Here is a 17247-nt window from a genome sequence, read left to right as displayed (position 1 = left end):
CACCCCACGGCTTGTTTTGGAGTGCTGTCACTGCTCTGTAGAGACAGGATAATGGCTACTTCCTGATTAAACCACTCTCCACAGTAAGCTGTTCATGTTCTCTCTCTGTTCTCCTGTGCTTCTTCCCCCTGCCTTCCCTGGGTTAATAGTTTGAAATGTTTATAGATGGAAGAAGAATATAAAAAGAATTATATAGACTTGCAAATTTAATTTTTTTTAAATTCTAAGACAACTACTGCTTTTTGTAATGCTTATCTGATAGTAGTGATGAGCAAATATGTCTGATTTTCATTTAAAAAACCACGCATTAAGGTCTATGTAGGTTTCAGACAAATGGTATTAACTTTATGAAACATTCTGGTGAATACTCACTGGACAAATACAGTGACATAAAATGCGTGTTTCATGCACATTCTGAAGTGTAGGTATTTCATAATCTTTTTGTCACTTGCAGAACTGTTTTGTGTCTAACAAACTTAATCTTCAAATACAACAGAAAAGCCTTTTTGTCAGCTTTTTTTATATGACTGTGTAAGTGCTGTTTCTCTGGGTTTTTCAGTTGATGTGTTATTTTGCTTCAAATTAATTTCTCAGCTCTTGCTGCTGAGGACCAGGAGAGTGTGACAGCTGTCACTCAGTGCACAGGTCCAGTTTTATTTTGCCCAAGCTCATCAGTCTGGCAGATTTCATGTTGTAAAACAATAGTTACAGTGCTCTTACTTGTCTCTGTTAAACAGGTCTACAGGGATTTTTATTTTTATTTGGTTTGCTCTTATGTTACACTAATATAATTGGCATAGCATTTGCCCTAGTGCTGTACGTGCCATGGTAAACATTACTGGAGTTCTATAGCAAATAATATCAAGGCACGTTCTTGGGTGTTTTGTGAAAATTTAGAAAAGTGCTAAATCAAATTTTGCAGTTCCAAAATAAACTAATATTAAAATGATATTGTGTTCTTGGTACCAAAAACTTTTCTTTTTTTCCCCCTTTGTAAGCTAGAGTATGAAAAAACCTCAAGTGAGTTCCTAACCAAAATTATTGTTGCTCTTCAAAAGTCCACTTTTTGTATTGTCGAATCTTACTGTGGAAATAATTTTATGTAAAATTTCATTTAGTAACAGGAGGTATCCCTACATTAACAGAAACTGGAACTGAAAATGAAATATGGAGGAAAAGTATGATTCAGTTAAAAGAAATAGATGTTTTTATACTAGATGGTTACAAAAATAGGTATTTTGGAATTAAATAGTTGTTATTAAAAAATTGTGAACTAGACAGCATATATAAGAAATCTGTTTTGTTCAGACTGTGAGAAAAGTAAGTAGGTGAGGAACAGTGTCCCTCTAGCTTGGGGTAGAGAGAAGGTTTGGCGGTGCTTGACCTATTAGTTCGCTTGAGTTGTTAGCTATAGAGAGAAGGGTGTGGACAATGGAGTACTAGAGCATGTAGATACAGGTCTATTTTGAGGGGAACAAGGCAGGAAAAATGTCATGGGAAGAAAAGAGGAGGGATTCTACCTCAGTACTTTGCTAAAGAGCTCTCAGGTAGTGAAGACCTGGCATTGGGAAGCCATTGATTGGAACTGTTTTTCCCCCAAAATACTTATCCATGTATTCTGAGGATTACTGAGCAATGAGTACCAGTCACAATTCTTTATGAAACTATGACCTCTTCATCTTGAGAACATTAACATCAAGATAAAGGTTTCACAGGATAGCTTCAGGTTTCATACATGTGCTGCTTCCCTTACAAGCCCCTTAACACTGGTATTTAATTTGGAAGCCCAGTTACCTGGAGTACTATCCTATGCTGTTGTCTCTTACAAAATAAGATTCTATTAATGTTTTTAACAAAATACTGAATTGCTCCTGTTAATAGATAAACTTTATATAATTTGATGTTCCAAATAATTTACAGTAGTGCTTAATATTGACACTGTCTGTGAAATGTCCTAGCTTGGGTGCCAGCAAAAGAGGTATTGTCTTCCAGCAGACTCCCTTGCTGTCCAGCTGGCTTGTTGTACCCCTGCTCCATTTTCTCCAATGTCCTACAATCCCGGTGTTTCAAAAAAGTTTGATCTTTCTGCATAGTCCACCTCTGTAGAGGCTCTTAAACTCACAGCTCTTGTACCTCACAGCTGACCTTGTTGTCTCAAAGCTTCAGCCTAACTTACAGAACCAGATTCCTGCAGAACAGGTGGAACCCGATGGGAGCTGCTGAGCTGCAGCTCCTGGCCTGCCTCCCTACCTGGGGAGATGGAAGTGCGGGAAGCAGCTGTGGTCAAGGAATAAAGCTGCTCTTGCCACGGAGGGAAGGACAGATCCTAATCCTGGGTCCAGCCAAAGGGCCTTGTGGTGCACCTCTTGTATCATCCTCTTGAAGTGAGAAGGGTGGCAAGAGTTGGGGCTGCTCAGGCTTCCTGTTCCTCCACCCCACCAAAGAGCCACAGTTTTATCTCTTGCTGAGATATGACCATCATTGACTGGTTGTGTTTGCAGAACGCATTTGAGTTCAGAAAGAATGGTTTATGGGAGTACTGTGTATCACTGTTAATCTTTAAATGGTTTCCAGGCTTTGCCAAGAAAACAACACCTGTACACCTGAAATAGTCTCCTATGTTTTAACCAGTGTTCTTTAATCATGTAGGAAAATGTAATGTTTAGCATGTAGCTTTGTTAGAAGTCTGAAATCTAGATACAGTACTTTTGTTTTGTAGATGAAACTACAGATGGCTTATTATCTTCTTTCTTTCCAGTATGTGGAAATAAAAGTGTGATCTGTCAGGGTTTTTTTATGTCTAACCACTATCTTCAAGTGTGTAAATAACATCAAGTTGTTAGATTTGCATGTGCTTGGTTTGTAAAAATAATGTGGTGAATGGAGCCAGCAAGGGTAGTCTTCTGACATGATAATAGCTGCTGTGGCTTCCGTGGAATCTTGATTTTATTTCTTTGTATCTTAAGAACTCCGTTATTATTCCCTCTAGTTCCTTTGTTTAGGTAAACTTCATTAGACTCTGTTGTTTTATGGGGTTTTTGTTTGTTTGTGGTTTTTGTTTTGTTTATGCTTAAGTCCATCAATTTTATAAAAAATATTCTAATGCCTTTAAAACGGGAAGAAACAATGAACAAACAACCTAAGATATTTTGGGAAAGGAGGTGGATGCTGATGATGAAGCTGACTCAAAACAATGGCTGTTATGGCACGGAGCACTTCCTCCTAGAACTGGTTCTGGGTTTCCAAAGATCCACCCAAGTGCAACTGCATGAAAATGTGGAGACCATTTATCTGTGTCTCAGCTTATTAGTGGGAACCATTACATTCCTGCTAGATGACACCATAAGGTACTTTTAAGAGTTCAAAACTCAGGAAATAGCATTCCTCAGTGATGAGTTTTTTAGTCAAAGTGCCAAAACTCGCTCAATGACACGAGAGGCTGATAGACTTCTTTGCTGTCATGTGGGTTAAAACTAGTTTTTGCTGGCATTGGAGAACTGAATGTACAGTCCAGCTGTTTGGCTTTTTCTCCTTTTGTTTTAATGTAAAATGGTATTAATGTTAGAATAATGAGACTGAAGTTTGGTGCTATTTTAAAACAAAATCAGGACCCAGTGCAAAACTTGGGGCTGCTACAGGTATAGATTGAAAAGATTTGTTTCTCCTGAATGCTTTTCTGGAACTCTGACTTGGTACCCCAGAATTCATTTCTCATCAGAGTTTGCTGGTGGTTTTAGGTTTTAGCAATATTTAAAGGTGTGGAATAGTAACTTTAATTGTTAGGATGACAAATCTAAAAAAGAAACCCAACAGAAACAAAAAAAACCCTCTAGACCATTTGTTAGGAAGGACTGACTAATATCCTTGCCCTTTCTTGCTTGTTGGAGTATGATGAGGTATTATGGTAGTTTGTAAGTTTAGGACTGCAGGATAAAAGAATCCTTTTCTAAGCATTCTCTTTCTTATGGGGGAGTGCCTGTGAACTAGTTCTGAGCTCATTATTTTGACACGTGTGGAGTTCATACACTCAAACAGGTATTGGATTTGTAGTTATTTCTTCCCTAAATTACCCTTAGCTTATGCTTTTAAAGGTTATTTTTTTAGAGTTTTTTGTACCCAGTCATTTTTTTATGTGCCATTTTTCCAGCACAAAGTCAAATAATACCAGGTGGGCAAAATACATTGTTTGTAGCGAGTTTGAGTGGTCTTGTATATACATGTTAGAGCAGATACTTTAGGCTTCAGAAAGTTAGCCTTTGGTTTAATGCCTTCCATTGTTATTTGGCAAAGACTGGTAAAGAATGGCAAGGTTCAGTTATGGAAGTACTAAAGCATGTTTGGCACAAACAGTGGTAAATTTTAACAGTTCTCAGACAAACCTGTGGCAACATTTGCTTTCAGAGATTCAGAAGGGTACTTCCTCTCTAGGTGTTTTCTGATGCTCTGCTGGTCCCTGTAATTGGAGATAAGCCTATATTTTGAGTTTGAGATGAAATCTGGCTTTTGAAGCGTGGGAAGGGGTATATGATACAATGCCTAAACAGGAGCTAAGTTTCTAAGTGGCAAAATGTCAGCAGAAAAGCAGATAATTGGCCTCTGGCAGATTAAAATTTAGGTTTTGGAAAAGCAGAAAAAGCATTGATTTCTGCTGTTCCATTTTTTTTACTGATTTTGGAACTACTATTGCATAGGATTTCTGATGTGGGTTCCTGTTACCTATTTCAGAGCCACCCTAAGTAAGAATTTTTGCTATGTATTTAAAAATTGTTGTATTATTTATCAATTTGCAAAGATTGAGTAATACTTTATCGTGATGGTGGATTGGGAAAAGGGAGCTCCAGGACCTGGTTTTTTTAGCCCATTATCTGGAGGGGAAAATGCTCCTCCATTGCCCCCCACCACATGGTCCCCATGGAGCCCAACAAGACTCACAACAGAGACCAGCAGAGGAGCGAGCGAGAGAGTTTATTGTTCGTGGATCAGATATATATAGGGTTTGGGGGGATTACAAAATAACCAATTAGGAGTTCAGGGGGTCTTGCAGAACCACCAATAACAAGAAAGGGTTAACAACCAATAGAAAGGAGTAGATAAAGGCCAACAAGAAAACTTCCCGATATCTCACTAGGACATTCCTGAATAGAGATAACCCTGCGAGGGGGTACTTGGGAAGAAGAGAGTTAGCAAAAAACTACAAAAAACCATTTTGAAACAACATTAAAAACTTCTATTTTTCTTATATACTACAGATCCATTGCAACACTTTATTATTTTAAAAATTATAGAGATATAGATACAGTTTGCTCAATACCCTCACACATTGAATAATAGTATAAAATGCTAAGTCTTGCTTCTGTAGAACAAGATGTAGTAGTACTAGAATCTAGTGCAGATGAAGCAAGTATTGAAGTCTCATAACGAGGATATTAAAAAAAAAATAGGTATGTGGGGAATGAAAGATTGACCTTTTACATAGAAACTGGAAACATGTTAAGCTGAACTGTTATGCACAAAAATAAAAATTAATACTAATCCCAAGACAGTATAAAATACTGCAGTGATTCAGGCACATGGTGTGACTTTTGGGGACGGTCCTGTGGAGGGCTAAGGGTTGGACTCAATAGTACTTGTGGGTCCCTTCCAACCTGGCATATTCTGTGGTTCTGTGATTTGTTTGTTCATTGGTTTTTGTGGGTTGGTTGGCTTGTTTGTTTGAACAGAAAGGTTTGTAAAATGTCATTTCTGAAATGGCAAATCATTTGTTTCAGTTTGATAGCCAAATCTGTTGAAACTGTGTTGTGTATTTACCAAAGTGATGCCAGAGAATCTTTGCATTAGAATGTTCTTCAGAACTGCTGTTATTTCAGCCTCCAAAGTCATGACAAGTCCAGGCTCTGCATCGATTTTAGGAGATGTCAATACTTATTACAAGTGTTGGGATACAGACACATAGTGCTGTCATCTCCACTCCATGAGCGATGTCTCCATGAGCCTTACTGTCTGCACTGTACCACTGCCACCCTGCTGTTTAAATCGTGACTACTACTCTTAGATGGGTGGATTGCATAGCTTTTCCATTGGTGGAAGTATCTTACAGGGGGGGATGTCACCTGATTAAAATTTGCTGTGCGGCAAGAAGTGACTTGGGCAGCTGCTTTTGTAGGGTGACATTCGTGGCTGCGTTTACATCTGTGTCAGAAGCTCTCTCCGTCTATTTTTTGTGTTTTGAGGGTGGTGGTGTCAACTTTTCCTAACCCAGCATAGAAGTGAAAATAACAGAAAGTGAAGAGATGTTTATGTTTAATAAAAATGATGACTGCAAAATATGCATGTATAAAGTTGATAGGCTCATACAGAATAACAGATATTGCAGATAGATTTGACTTCAGGACAGTAGGTTTAAATTAGATATTAGGAAGAAATTCTTTACTCTAAGGGTGGTGAGGTCCTGGCACAGGTTGGCCAGAGAGGTTATGGGCTGCCCATCCCTGGCACTGTTGGAAACCAGGTTGGACGGGCTTGGAACAGCCTGGTCTAGTGAAAGCCTTCAAACCCAAACTGTTCTATGAAGATTCTATTTATATATTATTTAAACCAGACTCTTAGTGTTGTTATTTTGGGTTTGAAGTGTTTGTTTTAGGTAGACTTGTGTCATTTCAACATTAAGTGCCTCTCTGCAGTGCTGTGTTGCCTCATGGGTGCCTATTATGGCCATACACTTTTTGTGGTACAAACTGGGTGGATTAGATTTCTTGCCTACCATTATGCAGCTTTCAGGAATATATTCTGAGGTTTATCCATAAATGAGGCTTATGGAGGATTGTAACTTAACCTGACCTGTGTGCCCCTCCTCCCTCCATGGACTGTAAAGCAAGTAAAATATAATGTCCTATTTGTAAATAGACTTTCTTTACCATAATCATGAAGATTGTTGAAACGTGTGAATGCAGAAGTATTCAAAGTGACATTTATTTCTAACTAAAAGGAACACCATTACTTGTAAAATAAGAGAAAATAAATTTTTTGATTTGTATCTAAATTTGCATGTATTGTTTAATGAGGAATTTATCCTGTCGGATGGAGTCAAAAGAGATGCATTGTTTAAAATGTCATTTTATCCTGAATCTATTTAAAATGACCACTGTGTATTACCAAATAGTAGAATGGCAGCTGAATCCCTTCTCTGTTTTCATTTTTGTGGGCCAGTCCTGACTCAGTTATACCAAACTTAAGAGTCAGATCTGCTTTGAAGTGACTTTTAGCAAGTCACCTTCTCTGGGTAAAGACTGTTGAAAAAACATCTATGGAATTGTGTTTGTGATTTTATGAATCTTTTCACTGCTGTGGAATCTGATGTAATAAAACAGTGAGTTGTTATATCACTGAATCTGGTCTAGTATGAGGCAGGGGATGGCTATAAACCCCATTTAGAATGTAATGCTGGAACATACAGTCTGGTTCATGCAGTGTAACTGGAGTAATGCATTGAGGGTATTTGTGCGTAGAAGTCTTTGTAGTTTGTATGATACCTATGAACCACAAGCCAATCTTGCTGTTGATTTACTAAAAAAGGTTTTATTATGCTGGTTGATTTACTAAAAGAAATTTTGTTGTGGTGACTTTTTTCCCTGGAGAGCTTTATTTAAAGTGCTTAGAGTAAATTATTGAAAGTGACGTAATTGCAGTGATAATTCTGCAAAACTTTGAATATTTAGCAACTGACTTGGCCTTTCAGGTTTGTACAGTATTTGAGACATGTAAAGTGGATCTCAGTCATTATATTGACACTTCTATTTGAGTTTAAACATCTCAATGTGTAAAACATTGTAGCTGTAGTAGACTGTGTGGAAGGTGTGTGAGCAGACTCGGTCACCAGAGCAGGGAACCTCTGGTGTTCACAGGTGCTCTGTGGCAAGCTGCAGCCCTTCCTGTGGGGACCTCACTTCCTTTTCTGCCAGGTTTTGGTTGGGGTGCTTGCTTGTTTTGTGTATCTTTTGGCACACCACTGGTTTTATCTCCACTACTCCTTGGTTCTGTGGCCCTTGTGGGAGGTGAACCCACAGATGCTGCCTGGTCTGCTGAGTCACCTCCCAGCCAGCACCCAGCCTCTGCATTCAGCCCTGGAGCACTGACCTTCTGGGGCATTTCCCACCCGTGATGAACTCTGCTGTGCTGGATTGGCTGTTCTGAGAGACTCTGATGTGCTTCCCTTCAGCAGCTGCAAGACCTCTGGCATCAGAGCTCTCATTGGCACAAGAAGTAGCTGCGGACTGGTGGTATTATGACACGACACAATTAAATACCTTGTGTAAGACAAGAGAACACGAGATGTTGTGGAACTCTTCCGTAGTGGCTGTCAAATAGTTTTTTCAGATTTTCCTTGGTAGTTGAGGAAGACTGAAACATATTTTAACCCAACTTCTTTTTCCCTGTGTTAGAGGTAATAATTGAAATAATGAAGCAAATACATGGGAGTGTAGAGCTTAAACTGGAATTTGGAGGTGAATTAGTCTAGTGTTTAGATGTCTTCAAGACACAGTTAATAGTATTCACACATCCCAGCTAACATTGACAGAATGCCATTTTATCCATGATACTATCCTACGAAAGGAGTTACTTGTTAATACCTCTTTAAAACTAGGAAATGTTTGGGGTTTTTTCTGTGTTAGGGTACATTTCAGCAAAGGTTTTGAGCATAGAATAGCAAGTTGATTTACTTTAAACAAATTTCAACTTGTTACATTTGAAAATGATTTGATTGTTGTTTGCTTTAGTAAACATTTACTTGGTTTTGGTGTTTCTGTTTTTATTAAACATAAGTAATTTTTTTTAATTTATTTTTCCTCAGAAAAGACAACGTTTTGCTTGTGTAAAGCTTCATGTTCTCTTCTTCGTTCCCTTTTAATGAGAGGTTGCTTTCTGTTTTCTTTTCGTTGGGTTCGGTTGCATTAATGATTATTATTAGCTATGAAAAATTCTGTGAAAATAACTGGAGTTTCAGACAAAGCATTGAGAAGAACAAATCACTACACCTGGAAAATAAAAAAGTGTTTTTTTCCTAGCTTTATTTACTGATTTTCTTTTACAAATATGAGAGATTAAAAAACAAAACAATCATGAAAGTTCATCCTAAGTATTGACTGACAAAATACATTGCAATGGAACTAATGTCTAATTTATATTGAAGTCAAAAATAATATGGATCTTCTGTAACTGGTATGGACTTTTTTTAGTCACAGAATGCATTAGGTCTACAGTGTAATTATTGCTGATCCTGACTAATGACTGTTGCAGGGATTATCTCTTTTGGAGTCAGCCATCTGCTGTGGTTAGAGTAATTAACTACACATAATTAAGGGTTGACTTAGTTTGAAATCAAAAGTATGTATGTCTCTAGGAAAAGAATATAATTTCTTCAGTTCAGAATAATTCAGAAATACCAATATTCCACTTATCTATTAAAGACCTAAGCAGCTAAATTAGAGGGTGAAAAAGCGTCTTCTCAAAAATACCTCCCAGCCCCCTGCAAACTGTAATAAGGGGGGGGGGAGAGAGGAAGAAGGGGAGCCTTAAAAGGGCAGTTTATTACCGTTCTCCCTGTTCTTATGTGATGCTGTGTTACCAGTTCAAACAGATGCTTATGTTGGTTAAAGCTTGCAAGTAAAGCTAAATTTACATTTCTGTATTAAAAAAGTATTGATTTGCCAAGGATATCTTCGTTTTTATGACTCAAATATGGATTACTTGTAGGTGGTTCTTAACTATGCTTGTTTACAAAATACATTAGATGGTCACGTCTGAGGAACTACAGGCCTGTCAGCCTGACCTCGGTGCCTGGGAAGGTTATGGAGCAGATCATGCTGAGTGCCATCATGTGGCATATACAGGACAAAGAGGGGATCAGGCCCAGGCAGAAAGGCAGATCCTGCTTGACCAACCTGATCTCCCTCTATGGCAAGGTGAGCCACTCAGCAGATGAGGGAAAGGCTGTGGATGTGTCTGCCTAGACTTTAGTAAAGCCTTGGGTGCTTCTCTGACAGCCTTTCCAGTGGTAAATCTGACAGAAATCTCCCTCTGTTCCTGGGACACTCTGGGACAGGAACCGGTTTCTTGGGAGTTTCCCTGTTTGGAGTTCAATGTGCTTAGTCTTGGTGCTTTTTTAATAATACAGGGACTCTGAAAAGATTTCTTCCCCACCTTATTTATTCTCTAATCCTGACTCACCATCACCTGCAGCACTGGTAAATTGAGTCAGTCAGTCTGTTGATGCTTGCTACCACTGTGCTAAGACATCACTGGCTTGACTGCATTTTTTAAGTATTTTAGAAACCACTTCTCAACAACTAGTGGTTTTAAGAATAATTTTACTGTCTGTTTTCCTTAAAATACACATGCTCTTTCACTGAAATAAGTCTGGTAACTTTTGATTTGGACAATTCATGGCACAAATAAAAATGTCTTATTTTTTATGAGAAGCTTATGAGGAAACAACAACAAAAAAACCCCTACCAACTTACAGGAGTTCTTATGTTTATACTACCTTACCATAACTGCCGGGCCTTTCCTTAATTTAAGAGTCTAGGATATGGACTTTCTGGCACATACCACAGGTTCTTCAAAGCTGGTGTCTGTCAGAGAGCAGTAAGAGCAGGGCTGCTCTGCAAGGAGGGACAGGCTGGCAGTTGAGGATTATGCAGGCAGGGCTTTTGCTGGCTCTGGTGCAGTTCCACAGGATCTGGGCACTGCTGGTCGCAGAGTTAGACACAGTAACAGAACCTGTCAGGCCCAGGGCCCATTTCTGATGTAGTCGGATCAGGAGTGGCAGAAGATGGGAGGTGATGCTGTCCTAGGGGAAAGCTGGAATGTGAGATGTGGGATCTTGGCAGGAGGACTGAGCACGGACAGGCTGCAGTGTGGGCTGGCTCTGGCAGGGACTGAAGGGGCCAGGCTGGACTGAGCTGAGCTGGAGCTCCCTGGCACAGCGTGGGTAGTGGTGTCAGGTAAGCCCATAGGCCTTCAGGTAGAAATGTGATTCAACTCTGAAGAGCACTACCCCATTCCCTTAATGCTGTGCTGGGTTCCCTCATGGCTGGGGGCTGTTAGTGCGATGTACTTGTTGTGTGAAGCTCTTTTAGGAGCCTCTCAAGAATTTAGTGCAGATCCTGAGACATAGTTAGGACAAACAACCCTGTAGTCCCTTGTGATTTCCTTTCCTGCTATGGAGGAGAGACATTTCTCTTCTCTCTTACAGATATGGAGTCTGGAGAGCGGTTAACATCAGCATCAGTCTCCTCTGCTGCAGCTGCTTCCACTCCAGCATCGTCGACACCATCGGGAGCTTCAGAAGGATCGAAAGGTGGCCTTTCCACTGGAGCTGCGACACTGAGCTCCACAATTAGCACATGTGGTAAAAATTACTCAAGTCTATATTGCAATGTAATTTTAGTGTTTCTCAATGTTTGTAATTATTATTACAAGTCAGATAAAAGGGTTGCACAGATGCATCAGAGAAAAACGTTTGATTTTTTTTTGTTTTGCCAAGCAATATTCATTTCTTGTGAATACATTTTACATAGTACTCATTTATTGAAGTAATGAAATTAATTAAAAATCACCGCTTTAAAATGTGAAAAAATTTCAGTTCACAAGGCTGCCTTGAAAGCAAGGATCAAGTAAAGGGTTGATCTAGCAAACTCTATGCCACTTTCAGATTAAGATCTAATAATCAACTTTGTGAATACACGTCATGTTCTCAGCATTCAAGCCCAACCTGTACTGTATTTTTATATTTGGATGAATAGTTTCTTATCTTGGAACTTGAAATTGAAAAGGTCTTGGATAGTCTTGACTAGAATGAAACGTCTTGAATCAGAAACATATATATAAAAGATTTCTCTATGCAAGAATCTTGTTTTTTGTGAATGAAACTCATATTTCAACTGAATGATGCCTATGTCATCCACAGAACAAGAAATGGTAAATAACTCTTTCCTGCTGCTTCTGTCTTCACTTTTGAAGAGATGACTTTTTTTGGAGAACATTCTTTTTTTTAGCCTGGGTATTACTGATTCTTATGTCAATACTGTAAATAGAAGTTTTTTCATCTTAAATTCATGGTAATCCATTGCTTGCAGAACAAACTTGGTTCTTGCAGTAGAGTGAGCAAAAATATATTCTACAAATTGAAAAACTCTTCTGCCTGGATATTACAGAGTGAGTAGATTCCAAGTGCCCTCCTATACCCTGCATGTGTTCATTTGCAGCTGCCCCAGGAAGAAAAGTAGGAACCAGAATGTCTGCGTACCTAGAGTTACGTCTCACCTATTTATTTTAGTTTCTCTAAAATCAACCAGGAGAGTTCTTAACTAAAACTCATCATGAATAAATGACAACGTATCATATTTTTCAGTCCTCCCCTGCAAATGCGGCTCCAAAAGAATTTTTTGGCTGTGTTCATTAGCCCGTGCTATTTGAATTGGTTCTCGGTGGTGGTCCCCAGAATTTAGCAGGAGTTCATTAGCATGTGGCTGGCTATAAATGTACAGTTCCAACCTGAGGATTTCTGTGACTCCTTTACCTCTCCTTGCTGCTTTTGCTTTGTAGATATTACAGGATGTAATTTTGTATGTCCCGTAACACTGCGTGTATATATAAGACATATGTTTGGTCTGCCAGAATTCAGTAAGACTGAAGAGGTGAATCATGTAATAAAAATACTCAGCTATCGGTTTCCGTCTTCACTAGAAAACCCATGTAGTTTTTCAGTAAAGGACTTCAAAAAATTCTGTTCTCAATCTTTATTTTAAAAAAAGGTTTCACTTCTGTCTGGTAGCTAATAGTCATAAAGACTTATAGTAATTCTCAGGATTCGTGTTTTTGATGGTCAGATCCTTTGCCTAACAGCATCTGATGCTTAAGAACGTATATATTTTGTCAAAGACACTTTGTCTTCCTAAAACCAAGCCGGAATGTAGCTTATTCTGTGCTATCCCATCAGTTTTATCTCTGAGTATACCTGTTTCTGTGCTGACACAGTGCACTGTGGTTACTGTTGTATCTACTCAGAAAAGGTATAGACTGTCCTAGAGAAATCCCACAGAAGTCTTTATGCTGTCAACCAGCCAAAGACTTTTCCCATGAATGACCCATGGCTAGAATGGCAACTTCAGTGAGATTCCTGAATGCACAAGCTACTCTGTAGCCAAGGTAGACTAATATTTTAGCTTGTTCCTAAAGTGAGTTGTTCTTCACTTCTGTGATATTTAAAAAAACCCCAAGAATATCTGTCAATCTCAATCTGATAATTTAATTATCTTAAAATTTAAAAATGCATTTCACTAGTATCTAATAAAATAATTTTTTTAAGAATGAACAATTATTCTTACTAAGTGAAGGTAAAGGCATCTTCATCTATGCATTAGATTAGAGAGGTTCTTTTAATTCCAGTTTATCTCCTTATTTTCTTTGCGGCAATCAATAGTCTACTAAGTAGTTTCTGTGATAAATTTGATTGCATATTCTGTCAGGTCCCCCACAATACATGGTGAGTTAGGACTGGGAGTCTTTATGTTTTGCCAAGGAGATTAGACTACAAATAAATTATTTGGCATATTCTCAGGTCAAAAAGACAAAACACCTGTGTGAAAACATTATGGAATATATCACATACTGTTAGTTTAATTGGTTAATACAGCCTAGTTGCTGAATAATTAAAGCATTCTAATCAAGTAAACAGATACTTTACTTGCTTTCTTCTTGTTCACCCATTGCTGAAAATAAGAAGGCACATTGAAAAAGTAAATTGACTCAGGAAAGAGGTTTAAATTCACCCTCACAAGAATGTTAGTAACTTTGAAAGAATATGAATCAACAGCTTTTTCTCATATGAGAACCATAGTTCAGTGTTTTGTGTCTACAAGAGCTACCATGTTGTGGATACTTTTTAAAATACAGCTTAGGAGGTCTGTGCCCCCTGTATGTTCATTATATTCTTACCTCCTCAGAGTTAATCATCTGCAGTGTTTGGGCCTAAATTATGTATCAGCTTTCTCAGTAGTGTGCAGTTTTGTCAATCCCTTTCTAAATCTTTTTTTTTTTTTTAGAAAATTAGTCGAAGTCTAGCATCTTTTAACCTATGATTTATGAAGGAAAGTTGAAGAATGAGTCCTTGTGTGCTTGATTCTGTGAGCATATTTGGAGTTTATTAAAATGCCTTGTGTTTTTGAGGTGCTTTACTGAGATATGCAGTACTTTTCATTTAAATGAAGAGATTTTTGATGTTTCTCTATTTGTGTGAGGGCTTTTGTTTTTCAAGCCAGTGTTGGACTGGGTGATGCTACTTATGTATGTATAAACCATTTCCAGCCTTTTCCATGCTTTACAGCTTTTTACACTGAGAGACCAGTACTAGGAAATCACTCACATAAGTAGTTTGGAATTATGCACACAGAGAGTTAGGAAGATTTACTGGTGTTAGAAGGCATGTAGAATGCAAACTTTGCTACCACTGTAATGATTAAAAGACAGAGAGAGGAGGAAAATACGCAGTAATTTCTGTCACCCCAAGCAGTTCTCAGATTTGCTGTGTAAGGTGGAATTCCCTTAAATACCATGTTATTTTTGTATTTCTGCTGGTTGGCACATTATTTAAGTATTTATTCCTATTTAGCTCCTTTGAAAAACTTGTATTGTACCATGAAGTTCATTAATATTAACAAAGGCATTCACAGTTATCATTCCATGTTACTAAGAGACTGGCATTGTTGAAATGTATGTCGCCCTTTGGAGTAATGCTTTCAATCATTATCTGTGCAGTGGCTAGTAGAATTTCAAAAGCTGAGCTCAAAAATATTTAACCTATTTGAAGTAAGGCAAGAATGTTAAAGAGTGAGGTTTAATATGAGTTTTAGTTATGTGGAGCGTGTCAGAGGTAAGTTAGTAACGTGAAGAGCAAATTTAATAGGAAAAATTAAGGAAATAATAGAATTAATTGCTAAACACTAAATTGTTACTGTTTTCATCCAGTCAGAAAGCGGGAAAATGCCATTACAGTTCAGTTTATTATTACAAGACTTTGTTTCCATTTTTGCTTTGTTTTACTTCTTCCATGTTTTTAAACTTCCATGCATATTTAAAAATGGATGGCTTCTCTTTTCTGGACACATTAGATAATGGCTCAGGTAGCACACAATGCATCTTTTTATAAGGCCATCGTAAAGTGTAATATACTGTAAAGTTACCAACTCTTTTTTTGTGTGTGATGAAGAAAGATGGTGAACAATCTCAAAGGATGTTTTAAAATGAAAAGTCTTCAAAGTATTATGAAACCTTGCAATGCAGTGTTGCTTATCACCTCTGTGATCTGTGAGAGGGAAGCTTTGTGGAAGAAGATACAGAAATTAGTTTTGGGTTGGCTGTGGTGGTTTTGGGGGGTTTTTTGGTGATAATTTACAAACTGATGTTAAAGACATTTGAACTATGTTCAGCAAATGTAGAACTGAAATACAATGCATTCAAACTCGGGTCAAAAGTATACAGAAATACTGTACACATCACCTGCAATAGCATCAGTGCAGTTAAGGGCAAATGAATTCGTGCTTTGGAGGAAGGAAAAAAAAGCATGTGAACCAGAAATCTGAAATCAGTAAGAGGAATTTCCCTGCACTGTGTATGTAATATTCCCATTATGTTACTTTGTAGTTGCTAATAAATAAAAAGTCCTAGTGAGTGCCTTTGTGTTCTGAACACCAAGCATGATGAGGTACTGCAGTCAGGAAGCTGTTCCAGAATTATATACAGTAACGCAGTAATAACATTTCAAATGTCTAGAAGGAGAAGTAGGGTTAACAAGCAAGGTCAAGTAATGGTTTTTGTGTAAAAGTCCCCCAGAAGCGTGGTCAGTTTGCGGAGGCCTTTGTTGATAATGTGAGTCTCAGGTGAATCTCTTGGTAAACAAGGAGTGTTTGGTCTTATGCTGTCTTTTTTGATGCACTGCTGTTGGCATTAATGTGTGGCACAAATGAACTTACTGTTCTTTGATGTCAGTATTTTCCTACTTTTCCTTTGCATTAGCAGCTGTTCTGTTCTTTTGGATATGTATGCTTTTACAGTCTGGGAATTCCGTGCTTTGTCTTCCGTCCCTGTGTTCAGGCAATCTCAAAAGATAAAGTTTAACTCTGAAACTCCTATGAAGTTTCCTTTATCAGGATTACAGAATTTCTGGTCCTTTGTTTTTTGTCTCTCATCTGTGTTATTATAAATTCTTGCCTTGTCCTAACTTATGAACACATACTGACTTGCTGTACTGTGCTTGCCCTCCTCTGTGCTGCCCTTTCCCAACCTCCCAGGTGTGTAGCAGCTCAAATAAACTCTCTTTTTACTTCCTTCTGGTCACTTCTCTTTTCTTTTTCCTTTTCACTTCTTTTCCTTTCTGCATTAGATTCCCTCTCCTTACTGTTTAAGGTGGGCACAGCTCCATCTGTGCTTATGGTTTACCTGTGATTTTTACAATCCAGTTCATCTAGCTGTGTTGTTTTTTCCCTCTTGTATTTATTTTCAGAATGCATTTAAATAAAGCTGCTGGCTTTAATGACTTAAGACCAGAGTTGCTGCAGGACATGTGTGTCATTTGAGAAATTCCAAACTGCTTTGTTTTACCTCTAGATTTAATAAATCTGCTTGCTTGCTCTCCATCTCTCTTGATATCTGTATGAGTGCATATATATATATGTATGCAATATACTTACAGAAATATTGAAATACACTGTTTAAACAACTGAAGTTTATGTTTCTTTCCTTTGTGGTGCAGAGTGGTGGCGAACAGCAGACACGCACTCTCGTCCTGGGGCGGCTTTTTTCCCACCGCTCTTGGGAATTCCACCACTGTTTGCACCTGCTGCTCAGAATCACGATCCTGCTTCATTCCACTCGAGAACTACGGGAAAAAGTAGTCGGAACAGTACAGACAAAGGTAATGGCTGCAGTTGTAGAGGGGATAACCATGTTGAACTTCTGCACATGCAGAAAGATGTGGAATTTGAGCTTTACCTTTGATCATTCTTCCCATTTGTAAACAGTTGTATAAAAATTGATTCTGTTAGCTAAGCGTGAGACATACAAGTGTGGGCTTTCAATAACGAAATATTCTTTGCTAATATTTCCCTCCCTCTTCTTCCTTAGATAGTGTGTCTGGGACTGAGTAGTAGGGAAAGGTTTTCTTTTAAAGTTTACGGTTTCTTTAGGGGGCCT

General features: G+C 38.2%; 1 protein-coding gene across 14 annotated transcripts in view; it reads left to right on the top strand.

The window, feature by feature from the left end:
- The window catches only part of BAZ2B (bromodomain adjacent to zinc finger domain 2B), a 113686-nt gene that overhangs the window by 47293 nt on the left and 49146 nt on the right, over positions 1-17247 (top strand). For 13 of the 14 annotated variants that reach the window (XM_050339325.1, XM_050339324.1, XM_050339323.1 and 10 more), the window contains exons 3-4: positions 11252-11407; positions 16808-16969. In XM_050339325.1, coding sequence (XP_050195282.1) covers positions 11254-11407; positions 16808-16969 — 316 coding nt within the window. In that variant the 5' untranslated portion in view covers positions 11252-11253. Of the gene's footprint in view, positions 1-66; positions 84-11251; positions 11408-16807; positions 16970-17247 lie in introns of those variants that run through there. The other variant, XM_050339313.1, reaches the window with a different exon arrangement.

Source organism: Myiozetetes cayanensis, unplaced genomic scaffold (assembly GCF_022539395.1).
Source record: "Myiozetetes cayanensis isolate MyiCay16 unplaced genomic scaffold, myiCay2020 scf9, whole genome shotgun sequence".
Taxonomy (NCBI): Eukaryota; Metazoa; Chordata; class Aves; order Passeriformes; family Tyrannidae; genus Myiozetetes; species Myiozetetes cayanensis.
This window is presented reverse-complemented; position numbering and strand designations above follow the sequence as displayed.